Source organism: Suillus subaureus (genome assembly GCF_016647635.1).
Source record: "Suillus subaureus strain MN1 chromosome Unknown BJ212scaffold_48, whole genome shotgun sequence".
NCBI lineage: Eukaryota > Fungi > Basidiomycota > Agaricomycetes > Boletales > Suillaceae > Suillus > Suillus subaureus.
The window spans coordinates 158,429-186,393 of NW_024538604.1; the positions used below are offsets into that span (position 1 = coordinate 158,429).

A 27,965-nucleotide genomic window follows, 5' to 3' on the forward strand; every position below is an offset into this window, starting at 1 on the left:
TTCCCTTTTTCGCAATCCACAAGTATGATCTTAACGCACGATCCACAGATGTCACAGTTCGTATCTGCTATCATTCATTTTTCGAGTTACACCCACTCTAACACACCCATAACCACCCAGGCTGCAGTGACGTCGTAAAAAAACCAAAACTCAATCAACACCACAGTTTCTGCCATGCAGCTTTCGACTGTATCGACTGTTCGACCACTTTCCACACCCCTGCTGAGTACCAAGGACACACTTCGTGCGTGACCGAGGCAGAAAAGTATCAGAAAAACTTGTACAAGGGTCCTAGATCGGTGAGTTGTCCATCCCTGTATGTCAAATCTTTTTTTCATGCCAACAGGCTGGGAGCTGGGGGGCGGCGCCTCGACAGAATGGACGCGGTGGGTTCCAAGGCCATGGGGGATACCAGGCACGACCACCAACGCGTTACCAGGCTACTGGTGCCAACGGAACTCCACTGGGCACACCTCAGCGCATGTCGCCTGTATCTGTAACACCACCAGAGCCGTCAATCATACCACCGAAACCAATAGAGGCACAGCCTTCAAAAGACTCAGCTCCAGCGCCGGAAACAACTGAGATTAAATCGCAGAAAAAGTCAAAGTCAGAATTAAAAACCAAGGACAAGAAGGTGAGTACGCGTAGTTCGTTATCTATGGTGTGGTACCTAACTTGTACAAGACATCGGAAGATATTATTAATGTCGAGCCATTATCTGCGCCTTCATCTCCATCACCTCAAAAGGCGGAGAAGAAGAAAAAGGACAAGAAACATAAAAAGGACGCTATAGAGTCTACTATCGACGATACCCCAGTACCGACCGAGGTTCCAGGAGAAAAGGAAAAGAAATCCAAGAAAAAGGACAAAGAAAAGCGGAAAGCTGCTGTTGTGGAGTTGGAGAGCCAGGAGACCAAGGACCAAGAAAGTGACGAGAGCCGGTCGAAATCCCAGAAGCGGAAGAGGGACGACGAGCCCGTAGATTCAGGCGCAGGTAAGAAAGATAAGAAAGAAAAGAAGAAGAGCAAAAAGGATAAAGTCGAAGAAACACCAACGAATAGCGCGTCGAATCCATCTCCCACGCCGGTTGAGACGGAGGGAGAGACAAAAACCAAGAAGCGGAAAAGGGACAAGTCAGAAAAGGTCCCCGAGGACAGCATGGACGTCGACATAACACCTACAGATACTCCGTCTGTTGCGCCTGTGGAAAAGAAGAAGAAAAAGAAGCACGACGCAGAGCCAGTTGCTGATGTTAAAGTGTCGGTAATGGATGTCGATGCTCCCCCACCGACTCACGATGAGAAGAGAGAGAAGAAGAGGGCTAAGAAAGAGAAGAAGGAGAGAAGCTCCAAAAAATCCGACAAGGCTTCGGTATAATTGGCTGCTTCGTTGAGTATCTACGAGATTTCGTTTGGGTTTGGTGATGAGCTGCTTCTACGCGGGGCCGATGCTAGCCATTAGAAGGCTGTTGACAATATACCTGGCTCATGGCACATGAAATGCGGCTACAGTCCTATTCTGAGGTGCCAGGAGTCAGTACCGCAGTCGCGTGCATTAACCCCTCGTGATCACTAGTTTCCGGATTAGGTCCGATCGATGTAGTACTGATTCAGTGATTGTGGCAAGGGTTCGTCCTTCGCTCTCCCTCTCATCTCCACTCTTCAGACGAAGCATACCACAACTTAATATGCATGCTATTCAGGTTCGTACTGAAGTAGCATGATACTCGGAGATGGCTCAAGATCCTTTCTAGCAACAATATTGGGCCGTTCGCGACTATCTCAGCCCAGTATGTGCCATCGCAGTTGACTATCGCTAGGTCTAAGCAATGCTCAGGTCCTCAAAGAAAGCAAGTTCAAAGAGCACTGGACGAATAACCCCCGGTACGTATTCCATCACTACCAACCACCAATCATCAGCATCCCAATCTTGCTTCCAGAGGAATTCGTCGCAGCAGGAGACTTCCTATCATACAAATTCCCAGTATGGACGTGGTACGTGCAACCAGTTTCTTAACCTCAATACAGCCCCTCAAACCCCACCCTCATACTTCAGGGAAAAAGGCGACGCGTCCAAAGCTCGCGATTACCTCCCCGCTGAAAAACAATACCTTGTCACTCGCGGCGTTCCTTGCCTTCGACGAGCCACATCACTAGCTTACACTGACGCTGATGAAGACGCTGAGAGACTTCTCTCCTTCGGGGATTCTTCGGGCGCTGCCGACGAGTGGGTAGAAACACATGCAGGGCGAGGGGCCACAATGGACTCTGCTGCAAATCCAGGCGAGATCGATGATATTCCGGACTTGGATGGTGATGGACTGGCGAGTGCGATGGCGGATGTGTCAATTGTATCAGAGACTGGTGCTACGGTGGGAGAAACGCCAGATCTAGATGATATCCCTGACATGGAAGAGGAGGGGCTGGAGGACGGCGAAGATGAAGCCACGGCGGCACCGGTTGCGCCCAAGGCGGGTGGCATCATCGATGCATCGTGAGTTTTCTTCTCTGATCTTTGTTTAAGTCTGATACCAGACGAGATGTCCAGGCAGGTGGGAGTCGCGAATGGCAATCTCCTGCAAGTACGAACGTATGATGTGATGATCACATACGACAAGTATTACCAAACTCCCCGGATCTGGCTACTTGGCTATGACGAGGTTTGTCTCCATCGCTCCGTAAACATGTTCTCTCGCTCATATTTTGTGATTCAGAATCGTACACCTTTAACACCATCGCAGATCTTCCAAGATGTTTCAGCAGACCATGCTCTCAAGACTGTCACCATCGAGGCCTTCCCACACTCCTCAACGCTCCAAGCAGCTTCCGTACACCCCTGCAAACACGCAAGCGTGATGAAGAAAGTCATCGAGCGCATGAACGCAGGTGTGGTAGAAGAGCAGCTTGCTGCACGGAAGAATTCTGGCAAGCACCAAGACAAGGACGGGAAGAAGAAATGGGGTTTCGGGCGCAAAGGGGGAAGGAGGAGGGCGTAAAGGGCGCAGGGGAGGAAGAGGAAATCGAGGGCATGCGCGTGGACTTTTACCTTGTGGTGTTCTTGAAGTTCATCGCTTCTATCGTGCCTACAATCGAGGTGGACTCGACGACTGCGTTTTGAGGCTGTTTTCATGGAGGATATATCCACCGGATTTTTTGGTGCGATCAACAGTAATAGTTGTGCTATGTTTGTGTATGTACCATAGAAATTATGTAGAGTTGGGTGTACGCTCGAAGACAGGGCACATTTTTGGCATGTGCAAAGTATTCGGCTCGCAGGTCACATGAACGTGCACTCAACACCAGACCTTCATCCCCTCCCTACCTATTAATTGCCAGGCAGGTTACAATGTTGCTAAGCTTTGGTTATTTACGTGTTCTGACTTGAGCGCTCTGAGCGCTTGAGTCATCGAGGTACTTGTACCTGAGCTTACATGAGTGTAGGTGGCCAAATGTAACATTTCATTCATTCAGTGATCCGGCGGCAGCTCTGGACGGTGTGAGAGAAGGTTCACAAATCTGGGGTGAAAATGACGCGGTCGTGCCGCGCCTGCCGCGGCTGTGACTCACAGCATCGACGCGCCACATGTCGACGACAACAAAACAAACCTTTCAAGCTGTGATTCGCATATCATGCAACATTGCTCGAAATACTGGAATATTATGTGCTTGTCGTACATGGACTCAGGTAATGAGGATAAACTGCCTTGTAGTACATCGCAAACTTCTGTGCAGTCTCTAAAGATTGACTCTAATCATGATGGTGACCCGACTCCACTTGGAGTCCAGTCGACATTCATTTTCTGCAGATTCGTGCATCAATGCATCAAGCCTCGTCCGTGTCGCGTCCGCCCCAAGTCAAATGTATTACTGCTGTGTCAAGGCTGCGCCTGTGCCGCATCAATGATTTCAGCATCCTGGTCGTTTAGATGACCCTGTGCTTGGTCAAGTTATTATTCTGATGCATGTCCTTGCCAGTGAGGGAGTAATATATTTAGTGAGGTACCAATATCTCAATACCTGTGGTTAAACCTGAATTCAGCGCCTCATAAGTGATCTATTTTAGCCACAAGACCGCCACGATCACAGGAACGTAGTTAGGATATGAGCTGGGACTGTCACGGTAGTTAATAATGGCAAAGACTAATTTTTGGAATCGTGAAGCTTGGTTGACGCGGCAGGCGCAGCAGGACCGCGTCAAAATAGCTACACCCAAATCTGAGTCAAGCGGTAGTTTGATTGGTTCCAACTCGACTCCAAATGGCGGTCTGAATGAATTGATCCTCTCAATGTACGTTATCGATGAGAAATATAACAATGTCATTATAGAGGCCTCCGGATATCCGAGCTCCTTATTTCAGTACACTTCCTTAATCTCAGAAGCCCGGAATAACTCCCGGCTGTGCGATAACGGGGATTATTTAAAAGAAGCGACACCGACATCTTGTTTGAATGGGCTGTTGATTGTATGCCGGGAGCGATAATTAGTAGTTCACCTCAAGCGCACACCATATTTGTTATTCACAGTCTCGAGCACACTAGACGTGACATGTTGCACCCACACTAAGCTTCAAAGCCGCTCATGACACAAAAATTACCAGGGCTTGGGTATAAATCCGAGACATCGGCAAACTCAAACCTCAAACTCTCCTGTCCTGGCTCAGTCAGTATTGTGCCTTCTCGGTGAGCACCATATCGTAGAATCAAGTGCCGTTCGAACTGCAACTTACCGGATCCCATAGTCACATTATAATCATATGCCTGCCCCAGTTGCGTACTATAACGTCCAAGTCGTCCAATTCTGGCGAGGGCAGTCAGAGCCCCTGCAGCCCTATCCACTTCACTGGGTGATCTATATCCCAACCGGTCCTGGTATCGGGAACACGTACCACGTACTAGGAAACACGGATACATACACCATGGAATTCAGATGCAACCAACCATATCCAAACCCAGATGCATGGCGCGGGAGCTTTACCATCGGAAAAGTGGCTGCGCATCAGCTGACCCTATTGGAGCGGCATCTCGCAAGCATTCCTATCACGCGTCACGATCCCAGATGGAACTGCCAGAGCTGGGTGTGGGAGGGTCTCAGGCATCTTCGACACCAAGGTTTTAATATTAGCTGGGAGACTAGGCTTTCAGATCTTCAAACGCAGATGTACTGCTTGTTGGAGGATTGGGAATATGGCCGAATTTAGAGAGGGTGAGGACCTGGCGTGCGAGGGGTTTGCCACTGGTTGGTTGATCAAAATATTCGATATTGTTACTAGTACCCGGAGTGGAAACACTCACCATAAAGTTAAGATATCAGCATTCTGCATTTGTATTAGCATTAGCATCATAGTGACCTTCGTTGTCTTGACCAAAGCAGAGAGCTTTCTCACCGATCAAGTTCTGTCGTGTAGATAGACCGAAGCGAAGTCTTGTGCCATGGTTGTCATATCACGAGACGCGCCATGGCTTTCAATCCATCGCATTGAGAGAGGCGACTTGCATCGCCCATGTGGAACAAGATGAAGGAGACGTTGTACTGAGTAGTGAGTAGTACTTGAGGACTCCGTTGTGCGTTTTACAGAAGGGACGACTGTCTGCCTTCTATTGGTCTATCTATGGGAAACTAAGTTGAGGACTGCCAATCAAATGCGACGGTTGATCCCAGAAATAACGACTCTTGGACATGAATCAAACACGAGGGCGTTTGGGACTTCTGGGTCAGAAGAATTCTTGCAAAATGCCCCAAACATCCTCGTGTCTCCGGAAACGACTAGACATCATAAATAGTCCTTCAAGGTGAGCAAGAGTCATAATTGACAAAGTTCGTTGCTGAGCTGAAAATATGAATAATTCACACGCCAGTCGCAGCCTCGGATAGCCTCAGATCCGTCGCTTAAGGCCCTATCCATTCCATTTCATGCACACAAAAAAGCAGCGAGCAAGTACCCAAAATGATCAACACATCATCGGTACCGAAAGCATCGTGACAGTCTGCGCCACATACGCATGCGTGTGGATTTCTGCCTTGTAACGGTGCATCGCGTGCATCATGCCTAGTATGTTATTTAACGGTCGAGGTGGACTCGACTGCGTTTGAAGGTCATACCCATATTGATGGAGGATATAGCCACTGGAATTTTTAGTGGGTTTACTAGCAATTACAAGGAGATGTAAGTTGTCCTTTAAAGGGGTGGTTCGTGTAGATGTACCATAGAAAATCTGTACAGTTGGAGTGTACTCGCAAAGCAATCTCAACGCCGCTCAAACGCTCAAAGCAAGGCTGCATCATTAACTCAGATGTGCTTTTGCGATAGCAGGTCTGGATGGTGTGAGAAATCGCCCACAAACTGAGGTGACGTCCAAGCGCTGGTGCTCAGCGCTCAATTTTGCAGCGTGGTTGGTACCCTAATTCAAGTGGATGACAAAATATAAATGTCGTTATTGGGAGCTCGTTAATGAGCCAGGCATAATATCAGAAGCCTGGAATACTCACGTTCGAGTATGCAACATGTTGATTTTAATCCAATTTACTGGCATGCGATCAATTTCGGTGCAATCTTGAACCCACCATGCGACCAGTGACAATGAGAGGAGGCCAACACAGGGTGTGGACTTGCGGCCTAGTATAGTGGAAACCAAGGTCATCCATTACGTCTGAATCGGCTGTTTTATGGCGACTCGATGGGGAAGGCAATGGTGGTCCACAGCTCATCGAGCAAGTGGACAAGCATAATGCGTCCACACTCGCAAAGCAAAAATCCACAGAAGCTTGAATATAAGATAGGTCAGCGATGTATTCAAGCCTCATACTTTCCCAGCCTTGCTCAATATGTTGTCTGGATCACTGGTCAGCACACTACCTTAAACCTAGCGAACTGCGACTTACCAGGTTCCGTGGGCTTGGGTATAAAACAGAAGATCTGTGGACTCGAACCTCCTACTCTCCCGCCTCAATCCTTGGTGAGCACACTATCATAAATCTAGCGAACTGCGACTCACCGAGTCCCGTAGGTGTCTTCTAAAGTCGACACAGTCCCACTTAAACTCTATAACATAAAAGTTGTCCAATTTTGGCGAGGCGAGAAAGAGTCCCTGCGGCTCTATCCCCTCCACTGGGAGATCTACGTTGAAACCAGTCCTGGAATAGGGAATACCTATTAGCTTGTAGGTAACCAAACGACCTACGCCATCGATATCAGATTCAACCAGCGTCTCGAAAAATCGGAGGACTGGCGTGGAAGTTATTCCGTAGGAAGCGTAAGCTCGACGGAGCTCGCCGAAATGGAGACAATCCTCCAAAGAGTTGACATCATACACAATCTTCCCGGCTGGAACAGCCAAGATTGGGTAGACGACGCTCTCAGATATCTCAAGTGTTGGGGTTTTTCTGACATCATCGGAGAATTGGAGTTGGCGAATCTACAAGACAGAATGTGTTGGCTGCTGGAGTCTTGGCCCGGGATTCAGAACGCGGTGGAATTTGTTGGTGACTCGGAGGGTCTGGCGTGCGTCCTATCGAATCGACGTTCTGTGGAAATCCACCGATCCTTCTGGAAGATGCAAGTCGAGTTGGAACGGATTCAACGGTTGTGGCGTTCGACTCTACCTGCAAGGCGTTGAGGAAATTTGGGGTATAGAGACAGTTTCGTACTCTGCATTTGTAATTTTGTATCATTTATGATTAGTGATTCAGCGTCACGTCCCCTTAATATTAAGGGTGGAAGTCACTAGTGGAAACCTTTGAGTCATCAACGTTCAACGTTCAACTTGTATAGAGCTGAAATCGTACTGTGTATTGTGCAGTGCTGTCCCAGACTCGGATGCCTCGCCCGTGAGTTTGAGGATGTACTAGTGTAAACAAAAAAGGAAAAGCATATTTCCATAATATAGATGCCTCAGACCTGAAAAAAGGTATCACGGTGCACCTTGATATAAGCATATGATAGGTGCGACGGAGACGAGTGAGATGCTTCGCTATATTCTCAACTTGAGTACAGTTTTTCTGTCATATCTCAACTAGATTTTCGGATGTTCAGCTTATATCTCAGAGAGAGTGCGAACTAGTACTCATCTCTGGTTCACCTCTACCAGTGCAGCGGTCAGTGGTTCTGTCTGGCTGTGCAATAGTATGGCCGCCGCAGCACAGCAGCCTGATGTCCTCTTGTATTACAGCACTGGATGGCGGGCACCTACTCATCCTTCAAACTAGTGCATTCCACAACCATCCAGCAAGCTTTCCATAGCAAAATAGATTGAAACATCCTTACATCCATCCCATCTTAAGCTTCATCACACTTTGCACTCTTCATCAATTGACAACTGGATCGCTCCACAACCTACTAGTAATCACAACTTACAAGCTTGGATTCAAGTCCTCGTACATCTGAGTCCCTCCAGATAACTATTGCCCAGATTATTTCTAACCACATCCTTGAATCCAGCTAGTACTTTCAATTGTTCATTGCATCTTGCAGCATATCACAACTTTTGTCAATGAGTGATGATCAATGTCAGTGATTCCATCTCTTATCTCTCGTATGCTCTCTAACCTCTGACAGTTCTTGAAGGAACTTGGGTGAGGCTGGCCCAGGTCACTGTCAAAGGTGCTCAATATAACTCCTGTGAATATCAGCCCCACCTGAAATGTTTGGATGGGACCCAGGTTGAACTCCTTAAATACATCCACACCTTACTGGATGACCCAGAAAAGAATCAACTCATTTGGCTGCATGGCACAGCTGGTGTCAGAAAGTCTGCCATTGCATTTACAGTTGCTGAAAATATGAGAGGTCTAAAAGTGACAGAGGAGACAAATGTCAAAAAGTGGCTAGTGGGAACATTCTTTTTCTTGCACAAGCACACCAAGTGCTGCACAGCTGGATATTTCTTTACAATGCTTGTCTACCAGCTTGCCACCAATTTTCCAAGTATCCAGCAGGATGTGAACAGAGTGATCCATAACAATCCTGCTCTGCTAGACACAGACATGCCTCTTTGTGACCAGATGGAGGCTCTCTTTCTCCAACCTCTCCAGAAACTTCGACCCAGATTGCATGGATGTTCACCTTTGTCATTTGTTGTTGATGTGCTTGATGAATGTATTTCTGAACCTGAGTCTACTGATCTCATCCTTTCCCTTGCACAGGCTCTTCATGAGCCTGACCTCCCTGTGACCCACATTCTGCTCACAAGTTGCTCGGAATCCCACATCTCTAAAGTCTTTCAGAACAAAGAGGTGTGCCCATTGGTGTGGGAGATACCTGTGAGAACTTCAGGGGAGGGTGGCATCATCTTGTTAGATGGTACAGACATTGACAACGACATCTGTATTTTCTTGTGGCATTCCTTCAGAGAGCTAAAAAGTTGTCATCCTAATTTCCTGCAGCCATTGGAGGTTGACCTTGTGAAGCTGGCGAGCTGAGCAGGCAGACGTTTTATCGTGGTATCTATGATGATGAAGTTTATTATTGACAATGAAGACAATGATCCCCATGATCGGTTACAGCTGATGCTCCAGCCCATGAGCTTGCTGCTACCAGGAATGGAGGTGTACAAGTTATATGATTGTATCCTTTCCACGTGTGCTGATCCAAAGCAGGCTTACATGCACTTGTCCATTGTCACCACTCTCACAGACCCTCTTCCCATCTCGCAAATCTTGATACTTCTTGGCTCTGGTTTGGGAAGGGATGTGCAGACAACACTGATACAGCTACAGTCTGTCATGGATATCCCTACAGATAGCACTCTCCCTGTGAATATCTATCACTTGTCCATTCGTGATTACATTCCTGACCCCTCAAACTGCGGCCTCCCTCAAGTATGCAATATTGCATCACCTTACTACCTACTTGCACATTCATCACTCTGCTTGATGATGGCAATTCCAGCGAGCATGGCTCTTTTGGATGCACTCTCAGAACTGAAGAAGCAAAGCAAGGTTATGGGACCTGAGGACTCCCATAGGTTAAAAGACTCATTAGTGTTCCTTGTTCAGCCACCAGAGCTGCTGTCATCTGTCATATGTATGCTGTGGCTTCAAGGAGATCGCGCTTCAGATTTAGAATCTTGGTTGGAGACTGTGGACAGACATGCCTGGCTGCACACCTAGGCAGGACGATTCTGGCTGCAGACCATGGCAGGACAATCCTGGTTGCAGACCAAGTGGGAGAGAGACTGGCTGCAGACACAGGGAGGGCAAGACTGGCTGCAGACTCAGATGGGACAATTCTGGCTGCAGACATGGGGAGGACGAGACTGGCTGCAGACCCAGGGAGGACAAGACTGGCTGCAGACAGAAGGAGGATGAGACTGGCTGCAGGCAGAGGGAGGATGAGACTGGCTGCAGACCCAGGAAGTACAAGACTGGCTGCAGACCTGGGGAGGATGATTCTGGCTGCAGACCTGGAGAGGACAAGATTGGCTGCAGATACAGGGAGGGGAAGACTGGCTGCAAACCAAGGGAGGACAAGACTGGCTGCAGACCCAAGGAGGGCGAGGCTGGCTGCATACTTAGGCAGGACGAGACTGGCTGCAGACCTAGGCAGGACGAGACTGGCTGCAGACCCAGGCAGGATGAGACTGGCTGCAGACCCAGGAAGCATGACTCTGGTTGCAGACTGAGGGAGGGGGGCGAGACTGGTTGCAGACCCAGGAAGCATGAGACTGGCTGCAGACCGAGGGAGGATGAGACTGGCTGTGGATCCAAGGAGCAGAAGACTGGCTGCAGACCTAGGGAGGATGAGACTGGTTACAGATCCAAGGAGGACAGGACTGGCTGCAGACTGAGGGAGGACAAGACTGGCTGCAGACTGCCCATGGTCAGGTGTGGCAGTCCACTCCTGCAGCCTTCATCTGGGTGACAATGAAAGAATTCTTGAAGACATCAGAAGCAATCAACAAGTATATTGTTATCAGTGATGCTTCTTTACTGCCAACTTTTCAAGTCATCCAGCAATTCAAGACCTTGCCAGATTTCTTGATGTTTCTGGTTTTCCTGGCATTAAGATATCACGCTCATTCCACCTCTACATTATGTTACAATCATGAACACCCCTATCTCTTTTCTCTTATCATTGTGTATTACATCACGAGCCACATAGTGCTGCCACTAGACTTATCTCTGATATCTTGTATTACATCATGATCGCCATTGCCATTGCTAGATGACCCCTCTTATCGCTTACACGTCCTTTTCTTATCTCTGACTCATCGTTGACTTACACCTGCCCTAAACTACCTATAATTCACTATATATAGTCAACCATGTACTCAGTAGTTCTCTACTTTAATCTTACTAGGTTTTCACCTGAATCTTCTCTCACTTAGGACCTCCAATCCTAAGTCATCTGAACTGATATTCAAGCCAGAGACACTCTCTTTGTCTTGTCTTACAACCATTGTATTTGCAAGGTCTTGACTTAACTTCAGCCATTGCTCTTATTGAGCTGCTGTTGTTATGACTATCCTAGTCTGTAACAAAAGATTAAAGTTCCCACTGACCCTCTCCATCAGGGAGGTCCCAGATCCCAGAAACCAGAACCAGGCAGAGAGAGACATAACATCCCCTGCAGATCGACACATCACTAGACCAGAAAGCTCAGGATGTCAGCACCCACAACTGCCCCAGAACTTAAAGCTGGAGCTCCAACATCTTACAATGGGAGCCCTCAGCAGGCTTTATGATGGTTGTTTTTGATTAAGGCATACTTTGCCCTTAACACTACAATCTATAACACTGACGAAAAGAAAGTCATCACCACTCTCATGTATATGACTGAAGATAGCACCATGGGATGGGCACTCACCTTTTACACCAAGGTCGACAACTCTGTCTCCAAGTCTTATGGAACCTTTGTGAACTTTGAAACAAAGTTCAAAGAAGCCTTCATACCAGCTGATGCCATTGGCACAGCTATGAATAAGCTCCACACATTGAAACAGATGGGTGACCTCACTTCTTACATCGCCAGTTTCAAGACCCTTGCTGCGCAAGCCTCTGTAAAGCAAGATGCCGTCTTAATCACGTTCTTCAATGATGGACTAAAGAAAGGAATTGGTAATGCTATTTACCAAATGGAAACCATTCCCACTGATTTCGACAAGTATATCGCCGCAGCCATTAGGCTTGATACCAATTGGCAAAGAGGTGCCATGTTCCATCAGAACAATTGCACTACTACCAAGCCAACTGGACAGTGATATGTGCCTAGACCCTCCATTGATTGGCATGATCCAAATGCTATGGAGGTGGACTGGCTTACTGAAGCTGAAAGAAGCGACCATATGAAGAAAGGATTATGCTTCACATGTCACCAGAAAGGACACATGACTAGAGCATGCCCTCAGAAGAAGAATGGAAAGACTCCCATTTGTTGCAAAGAAATAGAAGATAGCAACAAAGAAGATGAAGATACAATGATCTGTCACCTAGCCGAGGATTTTTGATATGGAAGACTGGATTGACATCAGTATCTTCTGATGTACCTATCAGACTTATATGAAGTATTGGAATAAGAAAGGAACTTCGCATTCCCATTTCCCTTATCTCTAAAAACTGTCTGAAAACCATCGAAACAACAGCTGTTGTTGACTCCAGCACCACCGGAACATTTATCTCCAAGGACTTTGTCAAGCTCCACAGTATCAGAACACATAAACTTACGAAACCATTCCAAGTCACCACTGCGAATGGAAGTTATGCAAAAGGAGGCGCCATTACCTGCTATTATGTCCTTATCGTAAAAATTGATGAACAATCCATGATTGGAAAATTCAATATCACGCAACTTGGTCGCCATGATCAGATCTTACTAGGGATTCCCTGGTTACACACCATGGACCTGGTAATTCAATGAAAAGTGGAAACACTGGAACTCCCCCATACTGAGAAGAGCAATCTGATTGAAGAAGATGTTGACATGGAACAAAAGAAAAAAGGTCTCCCACTTCTTTTTCAGAAACCCATCAACAAGACATGGGAAAATTCCCATCTTAAGAAAGAACCAACTCCAGTCATAGTGCTGCTGAAGGCATCTCCTGTGAAAATTGAACCACTTCCTTGAGCTACCATTGAAGAGATCCTAGATGAAGAAGAACCCCTGAAATTACCCAACCTTGACCCCATCCCTGATGATGCAACCAAATTCCAGGTCTTTACTAATATCTCCATGGACACCCCATTGACCAAAGATGGTACTAGTATTGTGGAAAAAAAACCCATGGTTACACCCCTGTCATGGCCTATGGAATATGTCAAGACCAGTAACAAAGCTCAGCAATTTGCTTTAGCAGCAAGACTTGAACAAAAGAAGAAATCATTCGAAGAACTCATCCCCTCCTATCTCCACAATTTCACCAACATCTTTACTAAAGACAGTCTTAATCAGTTATTACCAGAATGACCTAGAATTGACCACCACATTGAAACCAAGCCTGGTTTTATTCCTAAAACATCAAAAGTGTACCCATTATCTGAAGCAGAGTGCACTGCTGTCAAAGCATTTATTGATGAGAACATACAGAAGGGTTTCATTTCTGAGTCAAAATTGCTGCAGGCAAGCAGATTTTTCTTCATTGGAAAGAAAAGTGGAGACCTTCATCCATGCCAAGACTATCAGTATATCAATGATTGGACAATAAAGAACACCTACCCTCTCCCACTACTGCTCTCATTGGTCACTTGGTTACACAGTGCTAAGTACTTCACAAAGATGGATGTCTGTTCCGGCTACAATAATATCCAGATTCACCCTGACGATCGCTGGAAAGCCACCTTCACTACTGAATATAGGTTGTTTGAACCAAATGTCATGTTCTTTGACCTTTGCAATTTGCCTGCAATGTTCCAAGCATATATGAACCACATGTTCCAACAGGAGATTAATGAGGGATGGTTGGTCATCTACATGGATGATATCTTGATCTTCTCCAACAACCTCTCTTCCCATCACAATCAAACTCAACATGTCCTTGAGAAAATTCACAAAGAGAAGCTGTTCCTGAAACCAGAGAAATGCACCTTTGATGCACAAGAAGTGGAATACTTGGGCATGATCATACGCCCTGGTTGTGTTGCAATGGATGTTGCCAAAACTGATGGTATTCACAATTGGCCTGTTCCAACAATGGTGAAAGAAGTCTGATCATTCCTAGGATTCTGCAACTTCTACTGTAACTTTATCCCCCATTATTCTGATATCACCCAACCCTTGATTGACCTTATGAAGAAGAGCATTACATTCCAGTGGTCGGATCATTGCGCTTCTGCATTCTCCATGCTAAAGGAATGCTTCCTGAAGCAACCTGTCCTCCAAAATCCAGACCCTAGTTGACAATTTGCCATAGCAACCAATGCTTCACTAGTCACCACTGGCGCAGTGTTGCTGCAGACTGATGAAAACAGAGTTTACCACCCATGTGGGTACCTGTCATAGACCTTGAACCCTGTGGAACACAACTACCAGATATTTGATTGGGAACTCCTAGCTGTTATTTGTGCCTTGACTGAATGACATCATTATCTGGAAGGAAACCCTCACCCTGTCCTCATCTTCACTGATCATAAGAACCTGTTATACTTCCATTCAGCTCAGAAGCTAACTCATTGGCAGGCCCAATGGCAATTAATCTTGTCCTGTTACAACATAGAGCTTCACCATGTCACTGGAACCCAACTTGCTGCCCCTGATGCTCTCTCCCACTGTCCTGATCATGGTACCAATTCCAATAATGACAACATGGATGTCACCCTCCTCCCCAATTCTATGTTCATCCGACTTCTTGATGTAGAACTCATGACCTCTCTTGCAAACCCTGATCCCTCCAACCCTGACCCCATTTTTAAAGCCACCTCAGATGCCATAGATGGTTTATCCCTCCCTCCAATGAAATCCGCACTTGCTGATTGGACAATAAAGGATAACATCCTCTATTATAAAGATCATGCCTATGTCCAACCTGCTGGTCAGCATCTTATTTTAGAACATTGTCATGACCACACTACTGCCAGTCACCCTGGTCATTTTAAGACTGAAGAACTAGTCAAATGGAACTTTTGGTGGCCCTCTATGGGTACCTATATCAAAAAGTATGTTGAGGGTTGTGCCCTATGTCAGCAGATGAAGTCCAATACCCATCCTATGACACCGCCCCTTGTCCCGATTCCCTCCACCACTGCTGCACCTTTCACCCAGGTCTCAGTCGACCTCATCACTGACCTCCCTCCATGTGCCAGTTTTGATTCTGTCATGGTCGTGGTTGACCATGGCCTTATGAAGGGGGCAATTCTGGTCCCTTGCATGAAAACCATCACCTCTGAAGGCGTCACTAAGAAATTTTTCAAATACATCTACTGCTGATTTGGCCTACATGAGAAAGTCATTTCAGATCATGGTCCACAGTTCATATCAAAATTCTCAAAAGCCCTTGCCAAGCTCTTGGAATATGACATTGCCGCATCAACCACTTATCACCCCCAGACTGATGGTCAAACTGAATGTCTCAATCAAGAACTTGAAACTTATCTTTGCATTTATTGCTGCAATCATCCTGAAGACTGGGTAGAACATCTCCCAATGGCAGAATTCATCCACAATCATCGAAAACACAACTCACATAATGCATCACCCTTCTTCCTAATGATGGGATACGAACCACAAGCCCTTCCCCATATACTCCCTGATTCTACTGTTCCGGCCACAGAAGATTGACTCTGCATGCTTTAGAAATCTAGAGAAGAAGCATTATCATGTCATAACCTTGCTATGCAACGAATGGCAGAACAAACTCACAGACAGAAGTATCACCCATGGAAAGTAGGTGATAAGGTGTGGCTATTGGGAAAGAATCTAATCACACAGTTACCATCATGAAAGCTCATACCAAAATGATATGGTCCCTTCCCTATCATCACCATTCTCTCTCCCATCATGTTCACACTCCAGCTACTGACTCAATGGAAAGTTCATCCCACATTCCATGCTTCTGAGCTATCATCCTATCATGAAACAGAAATTCATGGCCTGAACTTCCATGATCCTCCCCCAGACATCATCGATAATGAAGAAGAATATAAGATTGATGCGATCTTAACGCACAAAGGCATGGGTAAATGAAGACACTATCTAGTATCCTGGAAAGGATACTCCTCTGCCAGTAACAAATGGATCCCAGAAGGGAATCTTTATAATGCCGCTAACATCCTCTCCACATATAAAAGAACCCATTGATTATAGTGCAGGAACAATGTCTCTGGAACACTTATGACTCTGCATACAACATATCGAAGAACTGACCACTGCTATGAACTCCATATCTGAAACCATCACTCATCCATTATCTCTTGCCAACTATCAGACCACTACTGCTGCTAACCTTGCCACTGCTGAAAATATCACTCCCCCCATCACTTCTCCACCTCTATCTGATACCACCCTCTCCAATGACTCTAGTCTTTCTGACTACTTCACAATTCTTGACAAGATTGAGAATAATACTCTGTTTGAACCTGCTATCACATCTCCACAATATGCGATTGAAATAGATTGTATCCTGGGAGAAAACAGAGCGATCCCTAGTGGACTTCTTGTCAGAATCATCAGAGACACTAGTCTCATTGAACATAATGCCAATCTCCTTGATGACGAATGTCACAAGACCATCTTCTGCCACCTTCATATACACATTTGTAATACTGCAATCCACTTGCTGCCTTCTGCTACTAAGGAAGCTATCAGAGAAGCTATCCACATTATCACAGAACAGATCACTACAAACCCAGTGGCACGACCCCCATCCCCACATGTTGCCATTCCAATCCCACCATTAGTTCTCCTGACAGCTACCGCTGAGCATACAGATAACATTCTCCCTTCTACTGCTGTACCTGACGTACCAGCTTCTCCTACTCCTACCCCCATCACACCCACTACATGTCAGTACCCTATTAGGCGTAGATCAGCCCACATTAGCAAGCGAGCTTCCCCAGTCAGAAACTGTAAACGACAATCCAGATCCCCATCCCCACCAGCACAATCATCCACCACTACCATAAAAGCAGAAACCATCAACAATGTAGTTTGTTATAACTGCCACATAACTGGACAACACAACAAGAACTGTCCAATATACTATTGCCGGGTCTGCAAGGAGTATGTGCCAGGACATCTATCGGTCTTTTGTAAAGACCTCAAAGGTGAAGTGGTCATTCCACTAGTTTGGACTGATATGGGTTTTTATGAGGCCCTCTCTCATTGGGAGATTGAGCAGGATGCTCTTTATCACACCACTGAAATGGCTGATAAATTACAGGCTTTGGTCACAGAGGAGCAAAATGATTTGCTAGACTCTAATTATGATGCTGACCCCATCTACTGGGCTAACCAGGATATCTAAAGTCGGTGACTTTGTCCTTAAATGAGGGGTAATGTTACAATCATGAATGCCCCTATCTCTTTTCTCTTATCATTGTGTATTACATCATGAGCCACATAGTGCCACTGCTAGACTTATCTCTGATATCTTGTATTACATCATGATTGTCATTGCCATTGCTAGATGACCCCTCTTATCACTTACATGTCCTTTTCTTATCTCTGACTCATCATTGACTTATGCCTGCCCTAAACTACCTATAATTCACTATATATAGTCAACCATGTACTCAGTAGTTCTCTACTTTAATCTTACTAGGTTTTCACCTGAATCTTCTCTTGCTTAGGACCTCCAATCCTAAGTCATCTGAACTGATATTCAAGCTGGAGACACTCTCTTTGTCTTGTCTTATGACCCTTGTATTTGCAAGGTCTTGACTTAACTTCAGCCATTGCTCTTATTGAGCTGCTGTTGTTATGACTATCCTAGTCCGTAACATATTACCAGAAAATCTTCTTCTACCAGACAGGGAGATAATTCATGCTATGAATGCCTTTGAGAGGTTCGCAAATGAAGCACAAGAACGAGGTTGATCAGCTTCTGACACTCTCAAGTATGCCTGTCACAACTGGATCGTACATGTCTCACATGTTCCCAATCCATGGGATGACATGCTCAATTGTATATTCCAGGCTTTTTGGAATGATCATACTATCCCCTGGCTGGAAATGGAGTGGCGTTTGAAAGGTCTGCAGTCTTGCCTTGCCATCTTATCTGAAGGACAGGAAATTGTGAAGGTGTGTATTTTAATGATTTAAAGTAGCCACAACTAATGTCACCTTATCATATTTAGTCCATGACATGCACCAGCCCCTGTAGCAATGATGCATCAAGTATGCTACTTAGCCTTATTTCTGATGCATTACAACATGCTAATTAGCAGTCCTATAGTCCATAGCCCAGTCAATTACTTTGCAGCTCAGTCATTTGTATTTTGGTCAATTTTCCAGTCAAGTCTTCAGCAACTTAGTTCACTTTGAATATCAAATAACAGCCGGTGATGGATTGAACATCAGGTACACTACTAGGAACAGCGATCAGGTACAGCGCAGAAGTAGGTTAGGGAATGTCGGGAATCATGAGGTCTGGTACTGAATGTTCAGTCAATTGAGGTGGCGGGTCAATGGGATCTTCCAGTGAAAGAAAGGGTGCCCATAGGACACAAAAATGGTCTGCAAGCCTGCGACAGATGTTAGCCTGTCAGGCAGCATAAGCTTGCAAACCTTCGATGTCAGTGGCACACTCCCCAACACATGCCTTTCCCTGTTCTTCCCACTGTGCTTGCTGCCAGGTAAAAAATTCCAGCACCCTGCGCATCTCTTCCCTGAGTAATTCCACCTCTTCCAACCATTGCAGTGCCCTCACACAGCTTTTGCACCACTCGATTCACACACCTTATAGTACGTTAGTTTGCAAAATATAGACCACAATGAGTGCTTACCATCGTCGTCACCATCATTGCCATGATCAACACCATCCATCATCCAAATCCACGATACATGATGTCTCCCTTCGCCAGCAGCATATGGGTCCACAAGGGGCTTAGCGTGATCATCTGCCAGTTCCTGCAACCTGCCCTGCCAACCATTCTTCTTCATGATTGTAGCTAGGTTCTTGAGCGCCATCCATGCTGACCAGTATCATTTCACGCAGGCTGTGCACCTTTGGTGGATGCAGGCAAGGGCATTCTGAGCATGAGTATTTGCACCTTGACCATGCACCCATTCCCTTTTGAATGTCAGTAAGGAGCAGTGAATCTGTAGACACTGCTGAAGTTCTTCCAGTGCATCATGGGCCTGCATGTAGTGCAATTCCCATTTGTTGTCTCATAGGCATGGGTCGCATGGCTTGGTTCCCAGCCATGAAGGTAACCACAGGTGTATACATTCAGTGTTCTCATGGCCTTCACATGTGGCTGCCTGATCAATAAGGCCTTGAACGGCCAGGAGGTAAAGGACCTGTGTACGTCGCCACATATTGATCCTATGACAAAGTGAGTTCTGCATCTGCATGAGACTGCCTTTCTGCGTGTTGGTAGCATGTTGACCCATCAACTCGGTGATATTGGCCAGATGATGCCTTCCAAAGTATGTCAGCTTATTTATGACTGTCAGAGGGCAATTACTTACTGTTCCTCTTCCAGGTCTATGCCAGAAGCAATGAGCATGCTGGGTGAAATTTCTGGGTGCAAAGAGGAGTCTATACCTTGCTGATGTTACGGCGAACTAGGATGGGCGCGATGACAGGTACTCGATAAGAGTCGCCTGAAGCCGGATCTGAGCCTTACAAATGTAGGGTTCTATAAGACAAGTTAGAGAGAGTGTCTCTGCCTTGAATATCAGTTATCAGACGACTTAGGATTGGAGGTCCTAAGCGAAGGATAGTTCAGGTAAGACCTAGTAGATTAAAGTGAAGTCTATCTAAGTACATGACCGAGTTTATATAGATGTAGGCCCTTTAGGGCAGGTACGTATTTGTCATCAGTCGAGTCAGAGATAAGAAGATGAGTCAACGATAAGAGAATGAGTCATCTAGCAACAGCATGTGGCAGTTGTGATGTAATACAGATAAGGAAAGCGGTTAGTCTAGTGATGGCACAACAAGGTGCGGTCATGACATAATACACAAGTAAGAGATAAAAAGATAGGGGGGTAACCATGATTGTAACATTACCCCTCGTTTAGGGATGAAGTCACCGACTTCAATCATCCTGATTGGCCCAGTAAATGGGGTCTGCATCGTAGTTGGAATAAAGCAGGTCGTCCTGCTCCTCGGTGATAGTAGTCTGCGCTATTTCGGCGGCATGAGTGATAGTGTCTTGCTTGATCTCCCACCAAGCAAGAGCGTCATAGAAACCAACGTCAGTCCATACCAGTGGAATGACCGCTTCTCCTTTCAACTCTTTACAAAAGACCGATAAATGGCCGGGTGCATATTCCTTACAAACTCTGCAGTAATATGCAGGACAGTTTTTATGATGGTGCCCAGCAACATGGCAGTTATGGCATACGATGTTGTCGACTGGCGACGTTTTTACAACTGTGATGGAAGAGGACTGGTTTGGGGGAGAGGGTGACCTCGATCGTTTGAGTGGTGCTTTAGTGGGGGATATGGAGGCAGCTCACTTAGCGGCGAGGCATGAGGATCTTCATTTGAGTGGAAGTCGTCGTGTGGTACGCGTGATAGGGTTAGGAGAAGGAGAAGTTGGTACATCGAGTACAGCAATAGGAGGGATATTATCATCCTGATGCTCCACGGTAGCCGTAGCAAGAGCTGGTGGTGGTACAGGAACGGTGATGTGGGGGGATGGTGGTCGTGCGACAGGGTCGAGAGCAATGCGCTTGGTGACGATATGAATGGCTTCTCTGATAGCGTCTCTAGTTTCTTCAGGCAAGAGACGGATCACAGTGTTGCGAATACGTATGTGAAGGTGGCGGAAAATGGTTTGATGGCGCTCATCATCAAGGAGAGCAGTGGTACGGTCGATAAGGCTGGCATCTCTGATAATTCTGATAATAAGGCCACTGGATATCGCTCCCCGTTCTCCAAGGAGACAGTCTATTTCTATTGCGTACTGTTGGGAGGTGATAGCGGATTCGAACAGGGCGCTAGTTTCTACCTGGTCAATGACCGAGAAGTAGTCAGTGAGGATGGAGTCGTTGGTGAGGGTTAGGGTAGAGTCAGAGGCTGGTGGTGAGGTTACGGGGGGTGATGCGTGCTGGGCAAGGTTGGCGGCGGTAATGTTTTGATAGTCAAGAAGCGACAATGGGTGAGCGTTTTCTTCAGCGACAGTATTCATAGCAGCGGTAAGTTCTTCGATGTGGAGAATGCAGAGACGTAGTCATTCAATGTGGGACATTGTCAGAAATCCTATAGCCCATGGGCTTTCTTATAGGTGGTGAGGGTGTCAGAAATGTTAGTAAGATTTCCTTCTGGAACCCACTCGTTGCTGGCAGAGGAATATCCTTTCCAGGATACGAGATAGTGTCTTCGTTTACCCATCCCTTTGTGTGATAAGATCGCGTCAATTTCATATTCTTCTTCATTATCAATGATGTCAGGAGGTGGGTCGTGGAAGTTCGGCCCATGAACCTCTGTTTCGCGATAGGACAATAGCTCAGAAGCATGGAACGTGGGGTGAACTTTCCACTGTGGAGGTAGTTGGAGCATGAACGTGATGGGAGAGAGGATGGCGGTGATTGGGAAAGGCCCATATCGTTTAGGCGCCAGTTTCTTTGATGGTAGCTGGGTGATTAGATTCTTCCCAGATAGCCAAACCTTATCTCCTACTTTCCATGGATGATACTTCTGTCCATGAGTTCATTCAGCCATTCACTGCATAGCAAGGTTGTGGCATGAAAGGGCCTCCTCCCTGGACTTTTGGAGGGAGAGGAGTCTATCTTCTGCTGCAGGAACAGTAGAGCTGGGGAGAGTATGAGGGAGGGCTCATGGTTCATAGCCCATCATCAAGAAGAAAGGTGATGCATTGTGGGAATCATGTTTTCGGTGATTGTGCACGAATTCTGCCATCGGAAGATGTTCAACCCAATCTTCTGGGTGATTCTGGCAATAGATTCGAAGGTATGTCTTGAGCTCTTGGTTGAGTCGTTCGGTCTGGCCATCGGTCTGAGGATGATAAGCAGTGGATGCTGCTATGTCGTATTTCAAGAGCTTGGCGAGGGCTCGTGAGAACTTAGATACAAATTGTGGCCCGCGATCAGAAATGACTTTTTTGTGCAGGCCAAATCGTCGGTAAATGTATTTGAAGAATTTCTTGGCGACTCCTTCTGAAGTGATGGTTTTAGTGCAAGGGATAAGAATTACCCCCTTCATAAGGCCATGGTCAACCACGACCATCACAGAATCAAAGCTGGCACAGGGGGGAAGATCGGTGATTAGATCAATGGAGACCTGTGTGAAGGGAGCTGCGGCGACAGATGGGATGGGGACCAAGGGAGGGGTTGTTGGGTGAGTATCGGATTTCATCTGCTGACAAAGGGCGCAACCCTCTACGTATTTATGGACATAGGTGCCCATAGAGGGCCACCAAAAGTTGCGCTTGACCAATTCTTCTGTCTTAAAATGACCGGGGTGACCGGTGGTGGGGTGGTCATGACATCGTTCCAGAATAAGATGCCACCCAGCAGGACGGACGTAGGCACGGTCTTTATAGTAAAGAATATCATCCTTAATCGCCCAATCAGCGAGTGCGGATTTCATTGGGGGAAGGGAAAGGCCATCTAATGCATCAGAGGTGGCAGCAAAGATGGGGTCTGGGTTGGAAGGGTCGGGATTGGCGAGTGTGGTCATGAGCTTGACGTCGAGCAGTCGGACAAACATGGAATTGGGGAGGAGGGTCTTGTTATCATTGTCGCATGAGGAATCAGATCCATGATCAGGTTGGCAAGAGAGAGCATCCGGAGCGACGAGTTTAGTTCCGGCAACGTGATGGAGTTCAATATCATAGCATGACAGGATTAATTGCCATCGAGCTTGTCGTCAGGTCAACTTCTGCGTGGTTCAGAAATATAGGAGATTCTTGTGGTCCATGAACACGATTACCGGGTGAGCGTTTCCTTTGAGATAGTGGCGCCACTCCATGAGGGCGTGAATGACGGTGAGGAGTTCACGATCAAAGATCTGATAATTACATTCTGCCGGGTTCAAGGTTTGCGATAGATATCCGCATGGGTGATAGACACCATTGTCATCGGTCTGAAGCAATACTGCGCCCGTGGCGACCAGGGATGCGTCAGTTGCAACCGTGAATTGTTTACCAGGGTCTGGGTTCTGAAGGACTGGTTGCTTCAGAAAGCATTCTTTCAAGGTCAAGAAGGCGGATGAGCATTGCTCTGTCCAGAGGAATTTGACGGATTTTTTGGTAAGGTCAATCAAGGGTTGGGCGATGTCAGAGTAGTGGGAAATGAAGTTTCGATAGAAATTGCAAAATCCCAAGAATGACCAGACCTCTTTCATGGTCGTAGGAATAGGCCAGTCCCAAATACCATCGGTTTTGGCATTGTCCATTGCTATGCACCCAGGGCGGATTATCATTCCAAGATACTCTACTTCTTGAGCATCAAATGTGCATTTCTCCGGTTTGAGGAAGAGCTTTTCCTGCTGAATTCTTTCAAGGATGTGTCGCGTTCATTCACAGTGGGAGGTGAGGTCGTTAGAGAAAATCAAAATATCGTCCATATATATAACGAGCCACCCTTCATTTATTTCTTGTTGAAACGTCTTGTTCATATATGCCTGGAAAGTAGTGGGGGAATTGCAAAGGCCGAAGAACATGACATTCGGCTCAAAGAGACCATATTCGGTAGTGAAGGCAGCTTTCCATCGATCTTCCGGGTGAATACGAATGTTGTTGTACCCTGAACGAATGTCCATCTTGGTGAAGTATTTGGCACTGTGTAACCGAGCAACTAGGGAGAGTGGTAATGGGAGTGGATAAGCGTTCTTAACCGTCCATTCGTTGATGTATCGGTAGTCCTGGCAAGGACGGAGATCTCCACTCTTCTTTCCTACAAAGAAGAAACCGCTGGCCTGTGGTGACTTTGATTCGGAGATGAACTCTTTCTTTACGTTTTCATTGATGAATGCTTTGACTGCGGTATGTTCTTTCTCAGATAATGGGTATACCTTGGACATTTTGGGGATAAAACCGGGTTTAGTTTCTATCCGATGATCTATCCCAGGTCATTCAGGAGGTAACTGATTTAGACCGTCTTTCGCAAAGATATCAGCGAAGTCATGAAGGTAGGAGGGAACAAGTTCTTCGAAGGGCTTTTTCTGTTGCTCAAGCCCAGCAGCTAATGCAAACTGCTGGGCCTTGTTGCTGGTTTTGATGTATTCGGCAGGTCGTGCCAGAGGTGTAACTGTGGTTCATTGTTCTGCGATGCTAGTTCCATCCTTTGTTAACGGAGTGTCTAGTGAAATATTGGCGATTACCCAGAGCTCTGAAGCGTCAATGGGGTACTCGACCAAAAATTCATCATCTTCTAGGCGATATGTCGAGATCTCTTGTACTGACAGTGCATAATCCATTGTCCATACATCTTCTTTGGTGTCGAAGGACTCATCGTCATCATTGGGGATTTCTTCCAAAGTGACTTGCGGTGTCGGTTCTTTGGGTATTGCTACCGGTTCTACTGGAGGCGCCTTTGGCAGCACTACCATTGGGCTTGGTTCCTTCTTTCGATCTGGTTTTTGGAAAAGGGGGGGGAGTCTGTTCTTTTCCCTTTCTCTATCAACGTCTTCTTCAATCAGATCGCTCTTCTCCGTTCTCTGGAGTTCTAGCATTTCTGCTTTCCATCAGATTACTGGGTCCATAGCACATAGACAGGGGATCCCTAGTAAAATCTGATCATGTCGACTGAGTCGCGTGATGTTGAACTTTCCTAGCATGGATCGTTCGTCTATCTTGACAATAAGGACGCAATATCGAGTGATAGCGCCTCCCTTTGCATAACTTCCATCCGCGGTGGTAACCCAAAGTGGTTTCAATAGTTTGTGCATTCGGATTCCGTGAGTTTTGACAAACTCTTCGGAAATAAAGGTTCTGGCAGCGCCGGAGTCAACAACAGCTGTTGTTTTGACGGTTTTTAGACAAGTCTTTGAAATAAGGGAAATGGGAACACGTAGTTCCTTTCTAATTCCAATACTTTGTACAAGTCTAACAGGTACTTCGGAAGATACTGACGTCGATCCAGTCTTCCACATCAAAAATCCTCGGTGATACGACAGATTGTTGTATCTTCGTCTTCACTATCGCTTATTTCTTCTTGGCAAATAGGAGTCTTCTTCTTCGTCGGGCATGCCCTAGTCAAGTGCCCCTTCTGGTGACATGTGAAGCATAGTCCCTTCTTCATATGATCACTTCTTTCGGCTTCAGTGAGCTGATCTACTTCCATAGCGTTTGGATTGTGCCGATCAATGGAAGGTCTGGGTACGTATCGCTGTCCCGATGGTCTAGTGATGGTTCGATGATTTGATCGATACACGGCCCCTCTCTGGTAGTTGCTATCGAGTCTAATGACTGCAGCGACGTATTTGTCGAAATCTGTCGGAATGGTTTCCATCTGAAAGACAGAATTGACGATCCCCTTCTTCAATCCGTCGTTGAAGAACATGATTAAAACGGCATCTTGCTTTATGGAGGCTTGTGAAGCAAGGGTTTTGAAGTTGGCAACATAGGAAGTGAGGCCGCCCGTCTGTTTCAACATTTGGAGCTTGTTCATGGCAGTGCCAATGGCATCGGCTGGTGCAAAAGCTTCTTTGAATTTGGTTTCAAAGTTCACAAAGGTTCCATAGGATTTGGCGACGGAGTTATCAACTTCAGTGTAGAAGGTAAGTGCCCATCCCATGGCGCTTCCTTCTGTCATATATGCAAGAGTGGTAATGACCTTCTTGTCGTCGGTGTTATAGATCATAGCGTTAAGCGCAAAGTACACTTTAACTGCATACAACCATCGTAGAGCCTGGTGAGGGTTTCCATCATAGGTAGATGGAGCTCCGGCTTTCAATTCTGGGGTGGTGGGGACAGTGGACATCCTGAGCATCTGGTCAAGTGATGTTTCTGGTTCAGGGGAATGTTGTCGTTCTCTCGCTGAGTTCTTTCTGGGGTCTGTAACCTCTCTGATGGAGAGGGTTGATGGGTGACTTTAATCTTTTGTTATGGCGAACTAGGATGGGCGCGACGACAGGTACTCGATAAGAGTCGCCTGAAGCTGGATCTGAGCCTTACAAATGTAGGGTTCTATAAGACAAGTTAGAGAGAGTGTCTCTGCCTTGAATATCGGTTATCAGACGACTTAGGATTGGAGGTCCTAAGCGAAGGATAGTTCAGGTAAGACCTAGTAGATTAAAGTGAAGTCTATCTAAGTACATGACCGAGTTTATATAGATGTAGGCCCTTTAGGGCAGGTACGTATTTGTCATCAGTCGAGTCAGAGATAAGAAGATGAGTCAACGATAAGAGAATGAGTCATCTAGCGACGGCATGTGGCAGTTGTGATGTAATACAGATAAGGAAAGCGGTTAGTCTAGTGATGGCACAACAAGGTGTGGTCATGACATAATACACAAGTAAGAGATAAAAAGATAGGGGGGTAACCACGATTGTAACAGCTGAAGCTCCTTGGCCTCCAGCTCCACAAGCTTTAGCCTTACTCCTGCTTGCGTTATAGCTAGACAAAATGATTAGTCCAAGGTAATTGTATAATAACAGAAAATACTCACCCATGGCTTTGGCCTTGAGCGGATTGAAGATTGATGTGTCATTTGGATTATCCTCCCAAGCTTGCATTTCTGCTAACCATGCAGAGTGATGCTCGAGAGTGATGACAGCATCAAATTCCTCAAATGCGAGTGCATGCGCAGCCCTCTCAGCAAGAGCATCCTTCATCTTGTACAGGAGAGACGTGCCCAATCCAATGGTCTTTTTCCAATTCCAATCTCCGAAGTGGTCGTCCAGCATGTCATGATGACAACCAGGACCCATTGCTTTCATACTTGATGCCACAGGGTTGATATTCGACCAGCCCCTCTCTGGGGCTTCACCATCCATCTGGCCAACAAAACATGTGAAGTTAAAGGAGAAGATCGTCTGACATTTGGCAATGTGTGCGGGGAGGTGGAATTTTGGTACAAAGAAGTGTATGACCTTGCTGAGATAGTCTAAGCCATGGGATTGAGGGAATGACTTCATGCAGGCCCAGAGGTTTTTGTGCCATTGGCATGCAATATCATATGACACATTGAGCATTTCGAGCTGCATACCACATAAAGTTGAGAAAAATAAGTAATCCATGTTGATGTACCTGTCAAGTGCATGATAAGACATGGAACGTATGAGCAAAGCGAGAGTGTGACTTACTTCTCACCTTTCTGCAGATCCCCGACTCCATTTGGCTGTTTAAAATTATGACGGGCACAGTCTACTGTCCCCATGCCTGTAGCCACAAGCCCTTGTGACTGTTTTGTATCTGCCATATTGACAGCATTGTGACTTGAACATGTGCTTTTCTGTAAGACATTGTGAGCATGAATCAATTTATTAATCAGTAAGTCACATACCTCCTGCGCACCAGTAAGATGCTCAGCCAAGAAGGCCTTGTAGTCCTTCTCATTGACAAAGTACGCCCAGCCTTTCAAAAGACTTGGGTCTGCTTGATCACTTGATATGTTCCGCCTCTTCAACCGAAAGTTCACGTCAATGGCTAAAAATACTGCATACAACCACCTAAAGACATCAGGCTTACATCATGATCAATTTCCATAGTACTATGTACCATTTTGCTTTTGTAGCAGTTTCCCAGCCATCAGGTAGATTTTTCCCTGGCTGCAGACATGCTGGACATAGAACTACACATTCACCCTCCGATGTACCATCTACACCACTGGGATCATGACCACGTCTGAAATGTTTCAGCATTGTGAGATGCCACCACTCATGAACCATCCGCATGAATCTGTCATAACAATCCTAAAGTAGACTATAAGAAACTGAAGGAGCATGTATAGATATAGGCA

At 46.2% G+C, this 27,965-nt stretch overlaps 8 protein-coding genes across 8 annotated transcripts; 6 read left to right on the forward strand and 2 right to left on the reverse strand.

Annotated features, from left to right (window-relative positions):
- Nucleotides 1-122: 122 nt before the first annotated feature.
- Nucleotides 123-296, forward strand: BJ212DRAFT_1230541 (uncharacterized protein; the record flags this gene model as incomplete). Its single annotated transcript, XM_041329489.1, has 1 exon — nt 123-296. A coding segment is annotated over one exon (174 nt), but the record flags the coding sequence as incomplete, so codon positions are not given.
- Nucleotides 297-341: 45 nt separating this feature from the next.
- On the forward strand, nt 342-1,510 carry BJ212DRAFT_792162 (uncharacterized protein). The gene is made up of 2 exons (XM_041344081.1): nt 342-637; nt 688-1,510. The coding sequence occupies exons 1-2, from the start codon at nt 482-484 to the stop codon at nt 1,378-1,380; spliced, it is 849 nt and encodes a 282-aa protein (XP_041187641.1). The 5' UTR covers nt 342-481; the 3' UTR covers nt 1,381-1,510.
- Nucleotides 1,511-1,690: 180 nt separating this feature from the next.
- On the forward strand, nt 1,691-3,120 carry BJ212DRAFT_1449465 (autophagocytosis associated protein; the record flags this gene model as incomplete). The annotated part of the gene is made up of 8 exons (XM_041338699.1): nt 1,691-1,705; nt 1,757-1,792; nt 1,840-1,886; nt 1,923-1,997; nt 2,059-2,496; nt 2,551-2,662; nt 2,717-2,963; nt 3,008-3,120. The coding sequence occupies 8 exons, from the start codon at nt 1,691-1,693 to the stop codon at nt 3,118-3,120; spliced, it is 1,083 nt and encodes a 360-aa protein (XP_041187642.1).
- A 1,636-nt stretch (nt 3,121-4,756) lies between these two features.
- BJ212DRAFT_1282990 (uncharacterized protein) lies at nt 4,757-5,200 on the forward strand (the record flags this gene model as incomplete). Its single annotated transcript, XM_041331718.1, has 1 exon — nt 4,757-5,200. The coding sequence occupies one exon, from the start codon at nt 4,757-4,759 to the stop codon at nt 5,198-5,200; it is 444 nt and encodes a 147-aa protein (XP_041187643.1).
- Nucleotides 5,201-6,565: 1,365 nt separating this feature from the next.
- Nucleotides 6,566-8,094, forward strand: BJ212DRAFT_1590630 (uncharacterized protein; the record flags this gene model as incomplete). Its single annotated transcript, XM_041342491.1, is given in 7 exon segments — nt 6,566-6,601; nt 6,621-6,780; nt 6,886-6,956; nt 7,008-7,131; nt 7,165-7,501; nt 7,800-7,827; nt 8,033-8,094. Coding segments are annotated over 7 exon segments (816 nt in total), but the record flags the coding sequence as incomplete, so codon positions are not given.
- A 474-nt stretch (nt 8,095-8,568) lies between these two features.
- On the forward strand, nt 8,569-9,036 carry BJ212DRAFT_1203321 (uncharacterized protein; the record flags this gene model as incomplete). Its single annotated transcript, XM_041329114.1, has 1 exon — nt 8,569-9,036. A coding segment is annotated over one exon (468 nt), but the record flags the coding sequence as incomplete, so codon positions are not given.
- Nucleotides 9,037-18,488: 9,452 nt separating this feature from the next.
- On the reverse strand, nt 18,489-19,027 carry BJ212DRAFT_1303777 (uncharacterized protein; the record flags this gene model as incomplete). The annotated part of the gene is made up of 3 exons (XM_041333483.1): nt 18,489-18,601; nt 18,653-18,769; nt 18,871-19,027. 3 exons carry the CDS (start codon nt 19,025-19,027, stop codon nt 18,489-18,491), a joined length of 387 nt encoding a protein of 128 aa, XP_041187646.1.
- A 7,952-nt stretch (nt 19,028-26,979) lies between these two features.
- Nucleotides 26,980-27,867, reverse strand: BJ212DRAFT_1253495 (uncharacterized protein; the record flags this gene model as incomplete). Its single annotated transcript, XM_041329740.1, has 4 exons — nt 26,980-27,253; nt 27,310-27,400; nt 27,449-27,675; nt 27,725-27,867. Coding segments are annotated over 4 exons (735 nt in total), but the record flags the coding sequence as incomplete, so codon positions are not given.
- Between the last annotated feature and the right edge of the window lie 98 nt (nt 27,868-27,965).